The 19,081-nt window shown below is 42.2% G+C and overlaps 1 protein-coding gene and 1 pseudogene across 1 annotated transcript; both read left to right on the top strand.

Moving 5' to 3' along the window:
* The first annotated feature begins 8,904 nt into the window (after window positions 1-8,904).
* Window positions 8,905-9,832, top strand: LOC139641847 (olfactory receptor 4B13-like; annotated as a pseudogene).
* Window positions 9,833-18,154: 8,322 nt separating this feature from the next.
* LOC139641846 (olfactory receptor 10A3-like) lies at window positions 18,155-19,081 on the top strand. Its single transcript, XM_071516462.1, has one exon. It carries the CDS (start codon window positions 18,155-18,157, stop codon window positions 19,079-19,081), a length of 927 nt encoding a protein of 308 aa, XP_071372563.1.

The raw sequence follows: 19,081 nt of genomic DNA, 5'->3' as shown, positions 1-19,081 counted from the left end.
ACTTTGCACAGAACCTCCATTTTTGGCTGTTTGTTAGAAACTGCAAGTTTATTTCCCCTCATCTCCACAAGGAGACATCAAGTGGTGGTTCAGTGTACTTATGGTAGTACCTCCCACTTTACATATAGAGGCCTGGATAAGGACTTCCTCCTCTTTGTCTCCAAACACCTTCACCTCACCTTGATTGTTTGTACGTGTTTGCCGTGTGTCTTTTGAATAACTTCCAATGTAAGTAGCAGTTTCTTTCTACTTATTGATTATGTTGTGCTTAAGAATTTACATTATTTAAATGATGGATTTATGATTTGTTAGGGCAAGATATTGTAATTTGTTTCTTTCTTTGTTTAGAACCGTGGCAATCCTCATGGCAATCCTTGTGGCAATCCTCATGGCAATCAACATTTAGGTAAATAAATTGAACATGGATTGCAACCCTTGTTTCCTGGTGGTTTGTGGCTCCAGTTAGAACCTTACATCCAGTACACTGCTATTGTTGTTTTGTAACTGGACTAGAACTTAAAATGACAAGACATACACACACACACTATGTACTACACAAGCTAGGAAAGACACTTGGTTTTCTTAATGTTTTACAATGAGAAAAGTGTGCATAAACAACTCATAAAAAATGTTCTGCTGTGGAAATATTCTATAATGTAGACTTGCAGAAAGAAAGTCACAGCTACCTAGGTCTAAAAATTAAGGAAAATGCAGGGTAAAGGGCTGCAAACGTGAGAGTGCTTAAAGCATAGCAAGCAATACCAAGAAAATAAAAGCATGAATTACTATTTCTAGATCCTGAGTTGATTCAAAAATGATTTAACTTTAGAGGTATTTCACAATTGGAAAAACATAACTGTACAACACACTTGTGGCTCAAAACATAAGCCATAAAGTGAAGAAATAATACAAACAAGCAGTGATGAGCGGGCCCTCGCAGCTGTGTGCAAGTCGGGGTGTGCTGCAGCCGCTGCACCGTTACTGGACACTGAGCGGTCGTCGTGGCCCACACAATGAAAATCCCATTGAAATCCAATGATGATTGTCACGAAAGGCTTACTTCCTGTTGCCAGTAGGTGGCACAATGCCTATGACTCCTAATTGGCCTGTATATGTCCTCAGGCCTGGACTGTGGTCCAGCATGTGAAATCTGGTGCAGATCGGACAATGTGCACTCAAGTTCACACAACTTCCTGTTGCCAGTAGGTGGCGCTATGACTATAACTGAATATCGGCCTGTAGATGTGTTCAGGCCTGGACCGTTATCAAACCTGTGAAGTTTGGGCCAGATTTGACCATGTACAGTTGCGTTACAACCCACTTCCTGTTTTGTGTTGCCAGTAGGTGGCACAATGCCTATGACTCCCAATTGGCCTGTATATGTCCTCAGGCCTGGACTCTTGTCCAGCATGTGAAATCTGGTGCAGATCGGACGATGTACGCTCAAGTTAACGCAGCTTCCTGTTTCATGGCGAAACATCGAAACATCGAAATTCGCCATGCCGCCAGGGCAACGCCGTTCGACGAAAGCTCCCGATCTTCGCAACTAAGTGTCATCATGGTCCTACGTCTTTTCTGACCACATTTGAGGTGGATCTGGCCAACACGCTGGGAGAAGCACATCAAAGTTTAAAACATGTCATTTCCTGTCGCCAGTAGGTGGTGCTATGACTATAACCGAATATTGGCATGTAGATGTGTTCAGGCCGGGACTCTCATCAAACATGTGAAGTTTGGGCCCGATTTGACCATGTACAGGCCAGTTACAAGCCACTTCCTGTTTCGTGGCGAAACATGGAAATTTGACGCCTCGCCACGCCCACGCCGTGTGATGAAAACTCACACTTCGCACAACTTTGCATCGTCAAGGTCTTTTATACACGCTGACCAAGATTGATGTGGATCCAATCAACCGCCTAGGAGGAGTTCGTTAAAATACGACCCCTGCAAATGGCCAAAAACACCCAAAAATGTCACAATTCAAAATGGCCGACTTCCTGTTGGTTTTAGGCACATGGTACCACCAGAATTTTTTTTAAGTCTGGACATGATACACGTGCCTACCAAGTTTCGTAAGGACAAACATACGGCGAGGGATACTCCGTTGAAATTTTGTAGGGGGCGCTATCGAGCCGTTTTGCCACACCTATGCGCAAGACCCATAAAATATATAATTTTTCGCCACTTCTGACGCGTGTGCAAATTTCGGTGAGTTTTCGAGCACGTTTAGGCCCTCAAAAGTCCGATTTATTTGAGCGAAGAAGAAAAAGAAAAATAATTCCACGAACGAAATACAATAGGGCTTCGCACGAGGTCGTGCTCGGGCCCTAATAAGTCAATAATATAGATAAGTGAAAAATAATGCCAAGGTTCCCAGCATAAGGTTTTATATGTGAGGATGTGAGAAGTAGACTCATCGTGTCTGGGGGACCAAACAATAGGCTATAACCTCAGGCTTGCTCTCATTTAAATGCATAAAGTTATGAGACATCCAGTCATGGATGGACTACTGAACGGGCCAACCGGGCACAGGCCCAGGGGCCCAAGAGCTCAGGGGGCCCCTGAGCCAGAGCCTGATACATGATGATGCTGTCACTAACTTTACATTTACTGACCCACAGTCAAAGGGCTTTGTCATTTATTTATTTACCAAAGCCCCAAAATTCCCCCATAATAACCTAAACATTTGTTTTGAAGGTGTCAGCATGGCGCTGTCACAGTGAGTGTTCCCCTCAGTTTGTCACAGTGAGTGTTCCCCTCAGTTTATCTATAGCAATTTAGCAGTAAAGCTCTGCATTATTGTCCAAAGGCCTTGTAATGTAAAGTCATGGTTTACGAAGACCCCAAAATGTTATTTTCCACTCCTGATCTGTCAGAATAGGACCCACTGACTCATGCCAAGTCAGTGGGGAATCAGAGGCATTTTGCACTTTAAAATATGTTTTTTAGGCCTAGAATAATGTGTGTTTGCACCTTGTAATTCCTTTGTAATTGTTAGAATTTAGTTTCTCTCCCGTAAGGGACCGGCCCCTTACGGGAGAGAAACTAACATGCCACACATGCCATCTTTTGCACACTCAAATCCATTCACTGTAATGGGGGCGCGCACTGACCGTGACCACGGCGCACTGAGATACAAATATCTCAGCTCTTTGGAGCGCTGCAAGGGCACCGCATGTGACACAGCCTGAAAGCCTGAAATAAGCCTTGAATTGCTCACCATTCAAACGAATGTCCAGGATCTAGCGGCGATATTTCCGTACTCTCGTATTTTTGCAGGCTTGGAGAGACGGATGCATTCATGGCGAGATCTTTTTCTGCTCCATAAGTAGATCAAGAAGTAAAGCTACTATGACAATTTTACTGTGATGGTAATCCATTATTTCAGATAACTACTAACAAATGTTGTGTGAAGTTGCTGTCTTTGGTTGCTTGGCAACGCCAGGCGCACCCGTAGCGCACCGTCCGGGGGGGGGGGGGCCTTAGTAACTATCTGTGCCCAGGGGCTCTTTGTCTCATAATCCGCCTATGTATCCAGTGTTTAAAAGATAAGGCTGGTGTTTTTTAATGCGTTGCTTACCGTCAACAAATCCTATGAAAATAACAAAAAAAACAAAACAAAAAAAAAAAATGTGTTCTGTGTGTAGCTGTTTTCTCTCCCCTTCCTGCTTGTGTGTGTACACGGCTGCTTTTCTCTCCTCTTCTCAGACTCTGCCTTGCCAGTTCTGTTCTGTTCTGATTTTTGTTTAGTTAGATCTAGTTAGGCTCACTCTCTGTTAAGTTCTCTGAGACATACTTGTGATAAAGGGCTATATAAGTGAACAAACTTGAACTTGAACATTGTATAGGGCCCTATGAACATTGACAGAATCACAGAATCAGGACATATAAACGGATTTCATATATTAACGTACAAGTACACAGAATGTGGAGATTTGGGAGAGATTATGATAACATTTAAACACATAACTTGAACAAATTAAGAATTTAGAAAGTTTGTCTGCAGACCATCCGTCTCTCTCCTTAGCGGAAAGCCAGTCGCTTGTGCCTTCCTTTGCGTCAGCTCGCACAGCAAACGTAAACAAGAGAAAAATGCCCAAGTGACCAGCAAGAGATAAGCCAAAAACTTCTAAAAAGCTTAGAAACATGGCACTAATGGCTAAATTCAGTGCAGAACAGTTTCCTAATGAGTTCTGTCATCACACAGTTGACTGGACAGGTTAAGATACCTGCACCAACGATATCAAATCCAAAACGCACCTCAAAACCAAAGAAAAGATCAGAGCGAGTGAGAGTTTGTTGAAGATTTTGTGGCTGTGTGTGTAGAATCGGACATACCACTAGAGAAAATGAGAAAGCTCCATCCTTTCCTGATGAAACATTGCAAGCGGGGAGGTGCTTTGTCGGAAAATGAGAGCAGCCTTCGACAAATTCATTTAGCCCAGGTGTTTGAGCAACACATGGATGCCGTTCTTTGGAGGAACTGTGGCAAGAAAATATCCGTTGTAGTCGGCGAAACAACTGATATCCGAGACGTCAGTGTGCTCAACATTGTGATAGGTGAGTAAAGATTTGGCTATCTGGAAATCATAGTTGTATGTGCTGTATTACATTTAGTCTATAACTGATTTATAATTTAGTTTTCTAATAAACCTCACAGTTTCCCAGGCAATACTGCAGTCCCTCCACAACAACCAATGAACCTCAATGACATCTGGGCAGTGGTTACAGACAACGCATCCTACTGTCCGAAAGCATGTGTAGTAACATCTAGTAATGTCTAGTTGTGCATCCACGTCACCTCACGTCACTTGACGAAAGTCGGAAACCTGGCTGTTTACGGTGTGTGTGGTCGGAGGGCCCATTTCTTGTCTACTACCTGGCTAATCGGTTACTCTTTTCTGGCTGCCTCCCTCTTATGACCTAGCTTAACTGTAAGTTATCACTTGCAGGTGGGCTACAAAGAAACCGGGAGCCAGCTGAGTGAGGCGATCTAACCCTCGTCTCTCCCCAGCTGGTTGTGCAGTAACGGGGGAGCTAGCCCCTCTGGCCGGGTAAGTGAGCAGAGGCGGGGTGTGTCCTACTGGCTGCATCACACTCATAGTAGTAGTTCTTTTACCCGATTTATCCACTTGTTTTAAACTCTTATCACTCTCCTCAGACAGACACACATCTGATCGTTTTAGCCATGACGGCGCACAGCTCTCCAACCGGAGAGCAATAGAGAGCAATAACCCGAAAGTGATGAAATGTGAACTGTGTGACATGTTTGTCGTAGTACCTGAAGAGGATTTTACTGAAAGTGCTATTCCCTGCTCCAAATCTGCCAGAATTATCCAGTTACAAGATCTGCTTATTGAACTCAAAGGACAAATCAAGTCGGTAACTCAATGTGAATGCGAATGGCCATTTTAAAGGAGCAATCTAGAATATATATAACCACTATCATGTCCTACCATAGACCCACTGTAGCACGCTCAGTATCACGTCCCTTTGCCACTAACCATCACAATATAATTCAAGTTCCTTAACAACTTCTGTTACCCTCTGCTCTTTATGATTTTATTACTTTGAATAATTTGGACTTTTTTATCATCAAAGAGACATGGCTGACTCAGGGAGACTGCGGTCCTCTTACTGAAGCAACCCCCCCTGATTTTACACACCTCCATCAACCCAGGCTGTGAGGCAGGGGAGGGGGGGGTTTGCTGTTATTTACAGAAAGGATTTTAAATTCACTCCCATTTTACATAGTAGCTTTACATCATTTGAACATCTTGTGTTCAGTTCTAAAGATCCTGTGATAATTTTAATGATCCACAGACCGCCCAGGCCAAACAATGCTTTTATCCAAGAGTTCGCTGAGTTATCTCATTTTATGTCTAAATATGACAAAATACTTAATTTAGGTGATTTTAACATCCATGTCTGCTGCCTTACCCACAATTTTGTTACAGATTTTATGAATACTATTTTATGAGCTCTGGAAAGATGCAATACACATTTATCAATAGGCAGTTAAAGAAGCAAGGGCAACCTTCTTCTCTAACCTAATTACGGCAAACCATTCTAACCCCAGAATTTTATTCAAGGTGATAGACTCCGTCATCACCCCCTCGCCCTGTCATTTTACCGATACCTCACCAGAGATGTGTGAAGTTTTTAAAAAAAAATGTATCAATAGAGAGCAATTTTTTTTTTTTTGTAATTTTATTTTTTTAGACATTTTACATACATTTTTATTTGCACGCAAAGGCCACACCCCCCTCCCTCATACACTCAAGTGCAGCCTTTACACAGTAGATCATGCCATTTTTATTGACCATCTTAATACCTGGGTTGGCATTAAGGACACTGCACTTAGTTGGTTTTATTCCTACCTTTTAGAACGAACCTTCTTGGTCACCATAGGTAACTAGACATCTTCTACAACTCACATTACCTGTGGTGTGCCACAAGGTTCTATTTTAGGTCCAATTTTATTCTCATTTTACATGCTGCCACTTGGCCAAATTATCCATAGACACAATGTCTCTTTTGACTGCTATGCGGATGACACACAGATATACCTTACCTCAACTGTTGGATGGCACAGAATTTTCTTCAACTCAACAGTTCAAAATCCGACATCATATTGTTCGGTCCTGCTATTTCTATTTCTTCTATTGAGAGTGACTCTAACCTGAGCTTTAAAAAAAAGTAGTCCAGTCCTGCTTCCTACAACTGAGAACCATTTCCAGAATTAAGCCAATGCTTTCACACAGCGATCTGGAGAAAGTAATCTTCTCAGACTACTGTAACTCCCTCCTTTCTGGCATCAACCAAAAGTCTCCCTGTCCACTTTATAAACTGTTCCTGTCATCAAGTTCCTGTCATAATTATATCCGAGTCCATGCCCTGAACTTTACTTCATGCACTTTTATTTGTAATGTTCAAAGCACTTTGATTAAAGTGAACTCAAAATGCCATTTTGCTATTGATTTTATTATTGTAGTTGATACACACATTTTTTTGCATTAGAAATGGGTGAAAATACATAAAATCTGAATCCCCATAAAATATAAAAAATGGAATTTAGGCAAGGGGTAAAACGATTTCGTACCTAATTGTACTCGGTCCGACAGTTCTTAGATCCCTGCATTGGCTCCCTGTCAAAACTAGAATCGATTTTAAAATTCTACTACTTGTTTACAAAGCTCTAAATGGCCTTGCACCTCAGTATATAACAGACATGCTAATTAGATACAAACCAGCAAGAACTCTCAGGTCCACAGGCAGCGGTCTTTTAACTGTCCCTCGTACTAACTCCAAAGCAGGGGATGCTGCCTTTTGTATTTATGCCCCAAGTAGATGGAACGCCCTGCCTGAGGACCTGAGAGAGGCCCCCACACTGAACACCTTTAAAACCAGGTTAAAAACCTTTCTTTTCACAACAATCTATGGCTAAGTTCTTAATGTGTATGTGTGTGTGTGTGTGTGTGTGTGTGTGAGTCTGTGTGTGTGTGTTTTGTATATTTTGACATTGGCATATTCTGCACTGATTCTTGTGTAACTGCACTAACACTTGTTGATGCATATTGCATATGCATACTGTATTGTCTTTTTATGTAAAGCACATTGTGTTGCCCTGTGTAAAATGTGCTGTATAAATAAATTTGACTTGACTTGACTTGACTTGACAGTCTCCCATTGTGAAAACGAAAGTGAAACTTAAAATTCACAATTGCTCCAAAGAAAAGATGTGTTAGTAGCAGGATTTGTAACAGTAACTTGATAACTCGACTACTGCTGCCCTGCAAACTTTGAGTTGGTAAACATTATCTTGTGATATTTAAGTAATGTTAGTGGAATTAGGTAGTTTAACCAATAACCGTGTCGTGTTAGTTTCTACGTTTTTTTTTTTTTCTAAATTTTCTCTTCCACTCAGTTTCTAAGGGTAACACATTTTTCTTTGGCTGTTGAGCCCTGGTTGCTATTGCTGCTCATGCTAACTACCCAGTTCTTCTATTTTTTCCAAACAACCCAGAAAAGCAAAACGCATCACTTCCTGTGCACCAGATAATTTTTTTTCGCAAGGTAAGATCTACCTGCTACCAGGTGTTTAGAACAGCAAATGTAAAGGCTGTCATGAACTGGGTATCCATTGAATCACTACTGTGTTATATAAATTGGTGACAGAGAGTAGAAGAATGAACATTTATTGAAAAGAAAATGTCACAGATCATTACATTCAGTATTATGTTAAGGGCTTGACAACCAGCCTGTCATCCCTTCACCCCATCCATGTCCAAGGTAAAGAGAGTGATTGCCATTGTCCCATGATATCTGGGGTTACAGGAGTTAGGTCAGTTTAGCACAGCATTAGAATAAAAGCTGAGCAATGACTTCAAAGTCGCTCAGAAGGTGGGGGAGACTGCAGCAGCATAGAGGAACTCTCAGCTCTTCAGAGGGTATAAGGAATCCAGTGAAGGCCTCAGAGGTTAGAGAAAATACCTCTGTATTTTTATCTCAATACAGTGGTCAAGTGTATGGTGGGACATTGATCACATAATTTGTTATGGTGGCATAGCAGGCAGGTGAGTTTTATATTCAGCAATGTGGAGATATAGAATGTTCAGGATAGTCGAAATTCTGCGCTTCTGCACTGTTAAAATTCTTTCATCTCTATCACTGAAAGTGTGTTGTAATCAATACTTTTACTACTGTAGTCAGAATTAGGCAAAAAAGTCGTTTTGCTAGAATGGAAGTTAGGGTTAATGTGTGGATTATCGTGTTTGATGGGATTAACAGGGCTGGAATATCTGGCTCCAGCATTCTCACACGTAACAAGATTACAATCCTATTCAACTGCTCACCATAACAAACGGCATTTCACTGTTTGGCACCTATATCTAATGTTGGATAATGGAGAACTCAACAGAGATTGTTTCATTTGTGCTGGCTGCATATGGGAACATTGGACAATTGAGATACCTGTATTTCATGATAATTATATTATGGTATTTCTCAATAATTTTGACCAACTCAGCTCTTATTGTTGTTATATGCATGAACAGGAGGTTGCATGAGCCCATGTATATGTTGCTCTGTAGTTTGTTGGTTAATGAAATATATGGCAGCACAACAATGTATCCTCTTCTAATGTCACAGATGTTTTCAGATACCCATGAAGTGAGTTTTGAAAACTGTTTTTACACAGACAGTCTTTTTCTACACTTCTGTGTCAGTTGAATACTGTAATTTGGCAGCCATGGCTTATGACAGATATGTTTCTATATGTTACCCGTTACACTACAATGTCATAATGAACACAGGGAGAGTCTGTGCAATCATTGTATTAGTGTGGATGTATTCAATTGTTAATTTTACATTAACAGTGTATTTTAATGGTCCACTGAGATTTTGTGGGAATGTTATTGACAAGATTTATTGCGACATTCACTCTCTAGAGAAACTTGCCTGTTCAATCTCAGCAGCTAGGAGCATTTATGGATTAGTGTGTGCTACTGTTACTGTTTTTGTACCATTCTTATTCATTTCCTTCTCCTACATGAAAATTTTGATAATTTGTCTTAAAACCTCCAAAGAGACCAAGCAGAAAGCCATCAGCACCTGTACACCTCAGATCGCCGCTCTAGTAAACTTTGCCATCGGCTGTTCATTTGATATTGCTCAAAGTAGACTTGATGTGACTCATGTACCGGATAAAATACGCATTCTCTTATCTATGTATCTTCTTATTTGTCAGCCAATTTTCTCTCCTGTAATGTATGGTCTGAATCTATCCAAAATTAGAGATGCATGTAAAAGATTTCTGTTGTATAAAAAATAAATATTTTCATGTTCATGTTTTTATGCATTCATTTGATTTGTTGTTGTTCAAGCAGATACACAAAAGTATGCCAACTGAGAGAAATAAATGCACCTGTACTAAGGAGGATGAGGAACGTAATTGTCTACTTGTGCTAAAAGTATTATATTTAGCAGACACCCAGGGGAGCTCACTGGAAGATTTTTAGCTTCATTGCCAGTTTAGATTTTGCCTGCTCTGATGGTCTGTTTTTTACGGAGCCCGGGAGTGGCCATTGGGAGAGGAAAAAAGTCCACGATTTACCGTTTAGGTATTGCAGATAGGCCTAGTAAGGATTTGGTATATTAATATCCATTGTCTGTTTACACTGAATAGGCATATCCCCCAAATATTGCAACATATTTAGCCACTTAAACTTCAGGCCATGTAAACACAATCAGGTGGCTGCAACACACCGAGGACAGCGCCACCTTTAAACATAATCACCAATATGTGCACTGACTCTTTGTAAGCTCGTGAAGAGCGCATGTATTATATATCGAGAGCACGATATCACTATTTCGAGGGCACGTTTTGGCAATTTGTGTGCACGTAAAGAGAAAATCGAGGGAACGAATTGTATCTCGTGCGCACGAAAAAGAGAAAACGAGAGCTCGAATTGCATATCGTGCGCACGTTACAGTAAATCGTGGCCACGACATAAATATTTTTTCTCCCGATGGCCACTCCCGGGCTCCGTAGTTTTTTAAACAGCCAACAGCAACCTTCATGGGACAGACTGTAACAGTATTGGGCTAATAAGACAAACCATAGCTTTAAATATTTACAGGAATACAAGGAAAGAAAGTGAATTGCTTTTGTGTATCGAGGCACATTTTCAATTACATGTAAATGGTGAGTACAAGTACCCCTAAAACTGTGCTCTGATGTTAGCTGATCACAGTGATGCAATATGTATGTAACAAGGCAAACACAAAGGGAGCAAAATGCTGGGCTGCTCAAATGACCACACAAAAAGACAAAAAGAAAGTAGAAGCATACTCGTGGGTGGGTTATTTCATGTACTGATTTTCTGGATGAAAATGTTGCTGCAGGTATTACCAGGTGTTCCCAGTGGAAGAATAGAACAGAAAAGGGGCAGCTGGGTGACAAGTGGAAGGCCTAGGTTCAATCCCCTGTGACAGCAAGCATACACCCTGTTGAAGTGACCTTTAGCAAGACACTGAATCCCTACCAGCTTCAGTTGGGCTGTTCTGTAGCTGACCCTGACCCCAGACCGGCTGTCCCATTGCCTGCCTCACCTCCTGACCTGCCTGCCTCTCCTGGGGCCTCATGTACAAAGGGTGCGTACGCACAAAAAAGTGGCGTACGCTCTTTTTCACGGCAACGTTCAGATGTATCAAGAGTGAAATGACCGTGGAAATGTGCGGTGCGTCACGCAAACTTCATGGCTGGCGTACGCACGTTTCTACGCTGTGGATCCTTTGGTGACACTTACAGGTGATGCTGGGAAACTGTTATAATACATAAATGTGAAAACAATTAGTCATCAGACTGAGTGATGTGCACATCAGAGACACATGAACAATTAATACTAATGAACAATTAACATACCCAGGTGTCTGCAACCATGCAGCTGAACAGGTCAACATTAAAGCGCAATTTGCAGCGAGAGCCGGTTTCCCTAATGTAATTGGAGCTATCGACTGCACACACATTGCTATAAAAGCGCCATCACATGATGAATTTGTATATGTAAACAGGAAACATTTTCATTCCATAAATGTACAGATCATTTGTGATGCGCAAATGAAATTAACAAACATTGTGGCGAGGTGGCCTGGTTCAACGCACGACTCATACATTTTGAGTAACAGCATGGTTGGGAACAGACTACAAGCTGGCACTGTGCGCGATGGGTGGCTTCTTGGTGAGTACATTTATTTGTGTAATTGTCCAAATATTAATCCCCATGATGCGCATTGAGCATGTGCGCCCCCACATTCTATCCCGTCTTTACAGCATCATTACCAGTCAGTGGTTAAAGTTAGTGACTTGCTGTTTTTTGCTGGTTAAACTACAGCTTAAGATCTTTCTAACAAGCCCGATTGTCTATGTGTGCAAAGTACTCGTGCTAATAACCCCGTGCGTAATGTCTGAAATGTCTTAATCAGCCTCACCTTTTCCCCGGCGCACTTCTGCACTAATTTGCAACAATAGTGTGTGATCCATGTAAGTAGTGTATAAAATTAACGAATGGAAACTGTCAATCCAGTTTACTTTGTCTGCTTTCAATTGACCTCCAGGTGACCGTGGCTACCCACTTAAGGGCTGGCTGATGACCCCTCTCACCAACCCTCAGACTGACCAAGAGCGGAGGTACAATGACCTCCATTCCCGCACTCGGTCAGTCGTTGAGAGGACCATCGGTTTGCTGAAGGGACGGTGGCGCTGCCTGGACAGGACCGGGGGTATGCTGCTATACAGTCCCGAAAAGGTGTGCCGCATTGTGATGGCGTGCGGCGTCCTCCACAATGTGGCACACCGGCACGCCATACCACTGCCAGAGCAGCATATCCTCCGGCGGGGGGCGGCTGTGGCTCAGGAGGTAGAGCGGGTCGTCCACTAATCATAAGGTCGGTGGTTCGATCCCTGGCTCCTCCAGTCCGCATGTCGAAGTGTCCTTGGGCAAGATACTGAACCCCAAATTGCTCCCGATGGTTGCGCCAGCACCCTGTGTGGTAGCTTGCCGCCATCGGTGTATGAATGTGTGTGTGAATGGGTGAATGTAGGCATTGTAAAGCGCTTTGGATAAAAGCGCTATATAAATGCAGTCCATTTTCCATTTACCATTTCCTCCCACCAGACAAACCAGAAGCTGGACCCATTAATTTGTATCCCACCCAGGAGGCCATTCGGGCCTGGCAACATTTGGAACTCATTACCAGACTGGGCAAAGGACTTCCTCGACTCTCCTGCACTCTCTTTCCCCAGCACACTCAAGCCCCAACCCTCTCATGTCCCGGCAGTGGAGGAAAGCTCCGGGGAGTTTCAACCCCTTTCCCTGCCCATTTGTTTGTCTCCTGCTAGCCTCCAGCCTGCTAGCTTCCAGCCTGCTCCTCTGTCAGCATCTCAGCCTGCTTCCTGGCCTGCTAGCCTCCAGCCTGCTAGCTTCCAGCCTGCTCCTCTGTCAGCGTCTAAGCCTGCTTCCCGGCCTGCTAGTTTCCTGCCTGCATCTCAGTCTGCACCCCAGCTGTTTAGGCTCGGGTTCAGGAGCCTGCAACCTGCCTGTTCAGAGCCGGCTAGCCCGTTTCCTGCCTGTCCTGAACCTGCCTGTCCTGAGCTGGCTAGCCCGTTTCCTGCCTGTCCTGAACCTGCCTGTCCTGAACCAGCTAGCCTGTTTCCTGCCTGTCCTGAACCTGCCTGTCCTGAGCCGGCTTCAGAGTCTCCGTTCCCCAAGCTGTGGCGGTTTCCTGTTCCTGCGCCGCGAAAGCTCTCTGTTCCTGAGCCGCAGTTGTTTCTTGTTCCTGTGCTTCCTGGTCAGAACACTAAATCTGTCCGAGATCTCGGAGTCCTTAGCATCCCTACATTGGCTGCCTGTACGTTTTTAGAACTGCTTTTAAGATTTTACTGATAACTTTTAAGGCACTTCATGGCCTGGCTCCTAGTTACATTTGAGATCTTTTAACCCCATATGAGCTTGTGCGTAGCTTGAGATCCTCAGGCAGGGGCTTCTTGTCTGTTTCAGAGTCTAGGCTAAAGACTAAGGGTGACCTAGCCTTTGCTCTCAGGGCCCCGAGGCTCTGGAATGATCACTCAGACATCTGTTGCTTTGTGAGATGATGTGCTTGTGAGATGGCCTCTAGACAATGGCGCCACCAAGGGGTGGCTGGGCCACCCTGATACAATCGCTGGCCCCGCCACTGGCTCCTCCTCGTTAGTCGCATATGCATAATATGCTTCTGAGTATGCATAATATGCTTCTATGTGATATTTTACATTTGGTACTATTCATTTAAATCAATAATGTATATTTTGGTAACACTTTATAATAACCATCATTAATAAATGGTAAATTGATAGTTAATTAAACTTTAGTTAATAGTTATTTTACTGTTAACAAACAATGAAATGATCATTAATAATGTTTACTAATTATTAGTAATGCTATAATTTATGTTATTTTATCATTAGTTTGTGTAATATAAAATCATTTGTTTATAAATTATATATTGTATCATAGCTGATAAGAGACGGTAAAAAGGGTAAAAAGCTATGATAGGAGGAGGAACATTAATGTGTCATACAGGAGTACTTTTGTCAACTGTTTTGAGTGTGCAGGCGTACCGTCACCAAACAGCGGCTTCTCAGCAGCTTTCACTGGATAACCTCATCTCCAACATCTATTTAATCAACACTGGTTCATGGACCCTCTATTTTGTTAACTGACATGGTGATGAATGACTACAATAAGAAGTTTTGAGTATCTCCAGAGTTGCGGCAGCGGTCCGGCTCCATCAGCAGATCCGTCAATGTGCTGCAGCTAGTGCAGCAGGTTGCATTGAAGTTAATGACTGCGTATCTGATCTGAACCTTGCAACCCAAACAGATAGAACAGAAACACAACGCGTGTAGCTATGCCATCATACAGAGGCACAAAATCAAAAGTTGGTCACTGTATAGAAATGTATCTAAATCGATCTCTAATACACCTGATGTGCACATCACGTCATGTCTGTCATGTGGAGATGCACAGACCAGCAGACCAGCAGACCAGCAGCATTGTATTCAATCCACAGAGTCTCCCAAGGTTTCTACTAAGGTTTTTCTTGGGAGTTTTTCCTTGTGTGCAATTAGGGTCTAAGGCTGGGGGTGCCAGGTAAGTTAGGCTATGTAGAATATGTAGATTGTTTGTCTTGCTAAAATTTGCTCGTCTGTCTTGGGCTTTTCGCTATACTTGTCCTATATCATTTTGTTCACCACTGATTTTTGTTTAGTTAGATCTATTTCTCATTCTCTGAAAGCCCTCTGAGACATGCTTGTGATAAAGGGCTATATAAATAAACAAATTTGAACTTAAAACAAAAGTGAAAGTTAACATTCGACAATTTGTTCCAAACTCACCTGTGTTGGTGATGGGATTTGTAGACAGTAACACGTCTTCTGCTGCCATACAAACTTTAACTTGTGGTATTTAAGTAACGTTAGTGGAATTAGGTAATTTAACCATTTCGCAGTTCAGTGCATAGAATTGAACACACGTGCCGTGGGTCAGTACAGGATCTGTGCTTGTTACTAATGTTGGGCTTTGATAGGGGCAGGTTTGTTTATTAGCAATCAATAACTAATAATCGTGGAATTATTCATATTCATAACATTATCGACGGGAGTCAATATTAACGGGGCACCACCCTGGAATCAGGAACCAATAACCGAACCTTTAATATAGTCTCAAAATGGCTGTTCACCCCCAAATGACAGTGTTTAAGTACCACTGTACATTTATGACGGTGGTACAGTGAAGGGTGAATTTGTACACAGGCCCTCACAACCAGCCGTTATTACAACACATATGCACAAGAAATCATGGACAACTTCTCTTTACAAGTATAACAGAGTTTATTTAACTTTAGGAATATCAATCAATAATCAATAACACTTCAGTTAATCAACAACTATTACACAACTATAACTATAGGTCTAAACTAGCAAGCATAAAGGCACAAACAGCATATGGCACGTATGGATATGTGTGTGTGTATGTGTGTGTGTGTGTGTGTGTGCATGTGGGAGAGAGAGAGATGAGAGAGAGAGAGAGGGAGAGAGAGAGAGAGAGAGAGAGCAAGATGGCGGACGTGACCACGTGAGTGGGACGTCTCGCGAGAGTTCAAAATGGCAGCTGTGACCGCGTAGTTTGAACAAAGGGGCTTTGGAACCAAGATGGGGTTGGAGTTAGGCAGCTAAACCAACACCATCTAATCCTTAGGTAGCAATGAATATGTAATGAGAGGGTGTGTATGTGGTGGTTAGTAAGAGAGAGAGGGAGAATAGAGGGGAGCACTCAGGGTGAACCTAGAGATTCTACTCACTGTCTAGAGACACAACAATAGCATTTTACCACACAGGAACTCGGGGTACACCTTGGAAGTGGTACACTGGGTTACTGGTCTTTTAACTGGTAAAATGCAGTATATTGGCTCCCTGCGGTAGCTATTAACACAGATGCAAGCTCAGCGACATGCAATTGAACACAATCAGCTTCACGTTATCACAATCAAATCAAGCAGCAAGCAAATCTTCATACAGCATAATATGGACACGGCGGTCTGATGCGCTTCCCAATATGCACAGTTATAGCTTCTGATCAGTTAAGCTTATTTTAACACACCTATCCTAGTCTCTGCCCAGAACCAAAGCCTCTTACTTGGGAAATCACTGTCGAGTGATTGATGTGTGTTTCAGTCCGTCTTATCGATCCGGTGGGGTCCTCCCAGGCGGGTCGGCGGAACCGCTATCTCTCCTTGCACGGAGCAACCGTCAGCTGGCTTTTCTCGTAGGCAGCGAAGGATGTCAGCCAGGAGTCGACTTGATTGAAGAAACGTGGTCTTACGTTGTCTTCTTGGAGGGAAGGAGTGTCCTTAGCTGTATTCTCTTCCAGTCCACTTCTACACGCACCGGTTACTCATACAGTGTGTGTGAGGAGTTAGAATGCCGGATACACAAACAGCTAATCTAATCCTTCTGGATCCAACAGTGTTACAGCTAACACTAAACAGTCTGGGCTCGTCCAGCGAGTTGAAGACTGCGCCTCGGCTAAAGAAAAGAACAGTTCGAACATTTTCAAATACCACCTTGTTAGCAACGTAGTTGCAAGAAAAGGGGCAGTGCAGAAAGGTAGCTCTGGAATTGATATTCTTAGTGACATCATGGGGACATCCCGGGGTTCGTCCAAGTCTCGTCCGAGTCTCGTCCAATGAGAGACCGGAGGTTGGGTTCCAGCCAGTTCACACCTAAGTGTGAACTTCAGGGCTTGTTGGAATTTTGGCGCTGTTTTCCTTGGTTTATGGTCCCAGCCCAGCGGGTGGGCTAGAGTTCAAGCCTCTGATTCTCTTGTTTGGCCGCAGATGCTGACTCTATTGTCTTTACTAGTTTTCTTGTGTTCAACCTCATGGCCTGGCCCAACACTAATGTTTTAATTTTCATTTGTAAGTCAATTTCATTTTCATTTTTATTTGCAAGTTAATTATTTGTAAGTTAATTTCCTTTGCTTCTCAGTGACTCAGTTCTATTTGATAAAGTCTAGGTGGTCATCTCACAAGCCCTATGGGTATTTTTTCAACCACCTGTGCATACTGGACTATCTTGTTTAATTCTGTCTATTGGCATTTTATATTTTACTTTCACAGACAAACTCAACTCAACTCAACTCAACTAACAGATTGTTACTTTTAGTATTATATCACAGACTTGATGATCTGCCTGTGTTATAACTTCACCCCATCCAAGTCCAAGGTAAAGAGAGTGACTGGCAGCCATTGTCCCATGATATCTGGTGTATCTAAGTTAATCACAACATCAGAATAAAAGCTGAGCAGCTACTTCAAACTGGCTCAGAAGGTGGGGGAGGCTGCAGCAGCATAGAGGAAGGGCCTCTGGACTCTCAGCTCTCATAGAGGGCATAAGGATTCAGGCGCAGGCCTCAGAGGTTAGAGAAAATACCTCTGTATTCTTTATCTCATCCTCTGTAGGCTGATCTGCACAGCATGTATTCAAACACTGCCTTGTAGCACAAGAACCAAGTATAATGATGTCAGAGTGAAGAGTCATTTCATCTTAGCAGATGAACTATGTGAACAGAAGATTTGAGATTTGAAATAACTGAAAAATAAGAGGAATGCTTCAGGTGCTACATTAAAGTGATGATAAATAGAGTGGTCAAGTGTGTGGTGGGACACTGATCACATAATTTGTTACGGTGGCATAGCAGGTTGGTCCTCAGTTTTGTACTCATCAAAACATGATTTCAGTGTCCACGGGTGTATAATGTTGATGATAGTTGAAATTCTGCACTTCTGCACTGTTAAGATTATTTTATATCTATCACTGAATGTGTGTTGTTATCAAAACTTTTACTATTGTAGTCAAAATTCAGGAAATTGTTGTTTTGCTGTTATGGAAGTTAGGGTTAATGTAAGGATTATTGTGTTTGATGGGATTAACAGGGCTGGAATATCTGGCTCCAGCATTCTCACCAACAAGAGATTACAATCGTATTCAACTGCTCACCACAACAGACTCAGCATTTCACAGTTTGGCACCTAGACTATATATAAAACTGGAATAATGGAGAACTCAACAGAGTTTGTGTCATTTGTGTTGGCTGCATATGGCAACATTGGACAATTGAGATACCTGTATTTTACTATGATGATATTATGGTATATCTCAATAGTTTTTGCCAACACAACTCTTATTGTTGTTATATGCATGAACAGGAGGTTGCATGAGCCCATGTATATATTCCTCTGTAGTTTGTTGGTTAATGAAATATATGGGAGCACAACAATGTATCCTCTTCTAATGTCACAGATGTTTTCAGATACCCATGAAGTGAGTCTTGCAAACTGTTTTACACAGATAGCCTTTTTCTACACTTCTGTGTCAGTTGAATACTGTAATTTGGCAGCCATGGCTTATGACAGATATGTTTCTATATGTTACCCGTTACAATACAATGTCATAATGAACACTGGGAGAGTCTGTGCAATCATTCTATTTGTGTGGATTTATTCAATTGTTAATTTTTCATGTATAGTGTATTTAATGGTCCACTGGAGGTTTTGTGGGAATGTTATTGACAAGATTTATTGCGACATCGATTCTCTACATACACTTGCCTGTTCAGTCTCAGCAGCTAGCAGCTTTTATGGTTTAGTGTATGCTATTAGTAATGCTTTTGTACCATTCTTATTCATTTCCTTCTCCTACATTAAGATTTTGATAATTTGTCTTAAAACCTCCAAAGAGACCAAGCAGAAAGCCATCAGCACCTGTACACCTCAGATTGCTGCTCTAGTAAACTTTGCCATCGGCTGTTCATTTGATATTGCTCAAAGTAGACTTGATGTGACTCATGTACCGGATAAGTTACGCATTCTCTTATCTGTGTATCTTCTTATTTGTCAGCCAATTTTATCTCCGGTAATGTATGGTCTGAATCTATCCAAAATTAGAGATGCATGTAAAAGATTTCTGTTGTATAAAAAATAA

The sequence above is a fragment of the Centroberyx affinis genome, unplaced genomic scaffold (assembly GCF_046629955.1).
Source record: "Centroberyx affinis isolate AG114_WGS23_722 - 3 ecotype Tasmania unplaced genomic scaffold, CSIRO-AGI_Caff_v1 ptg000405l_1, whole genome shotgun sequence".
Taxonomy (NCBI): Eukaryota; Metazoa; Chordata; class Actinopteri; order Beryciformes; family Berycidae; genus Centroberyx; species Centroberyx affinis.
Note: the sequence above shows the minus strand (reverse complement) of the source record. Positions and strands in the feature narration are given on the sequence as shown.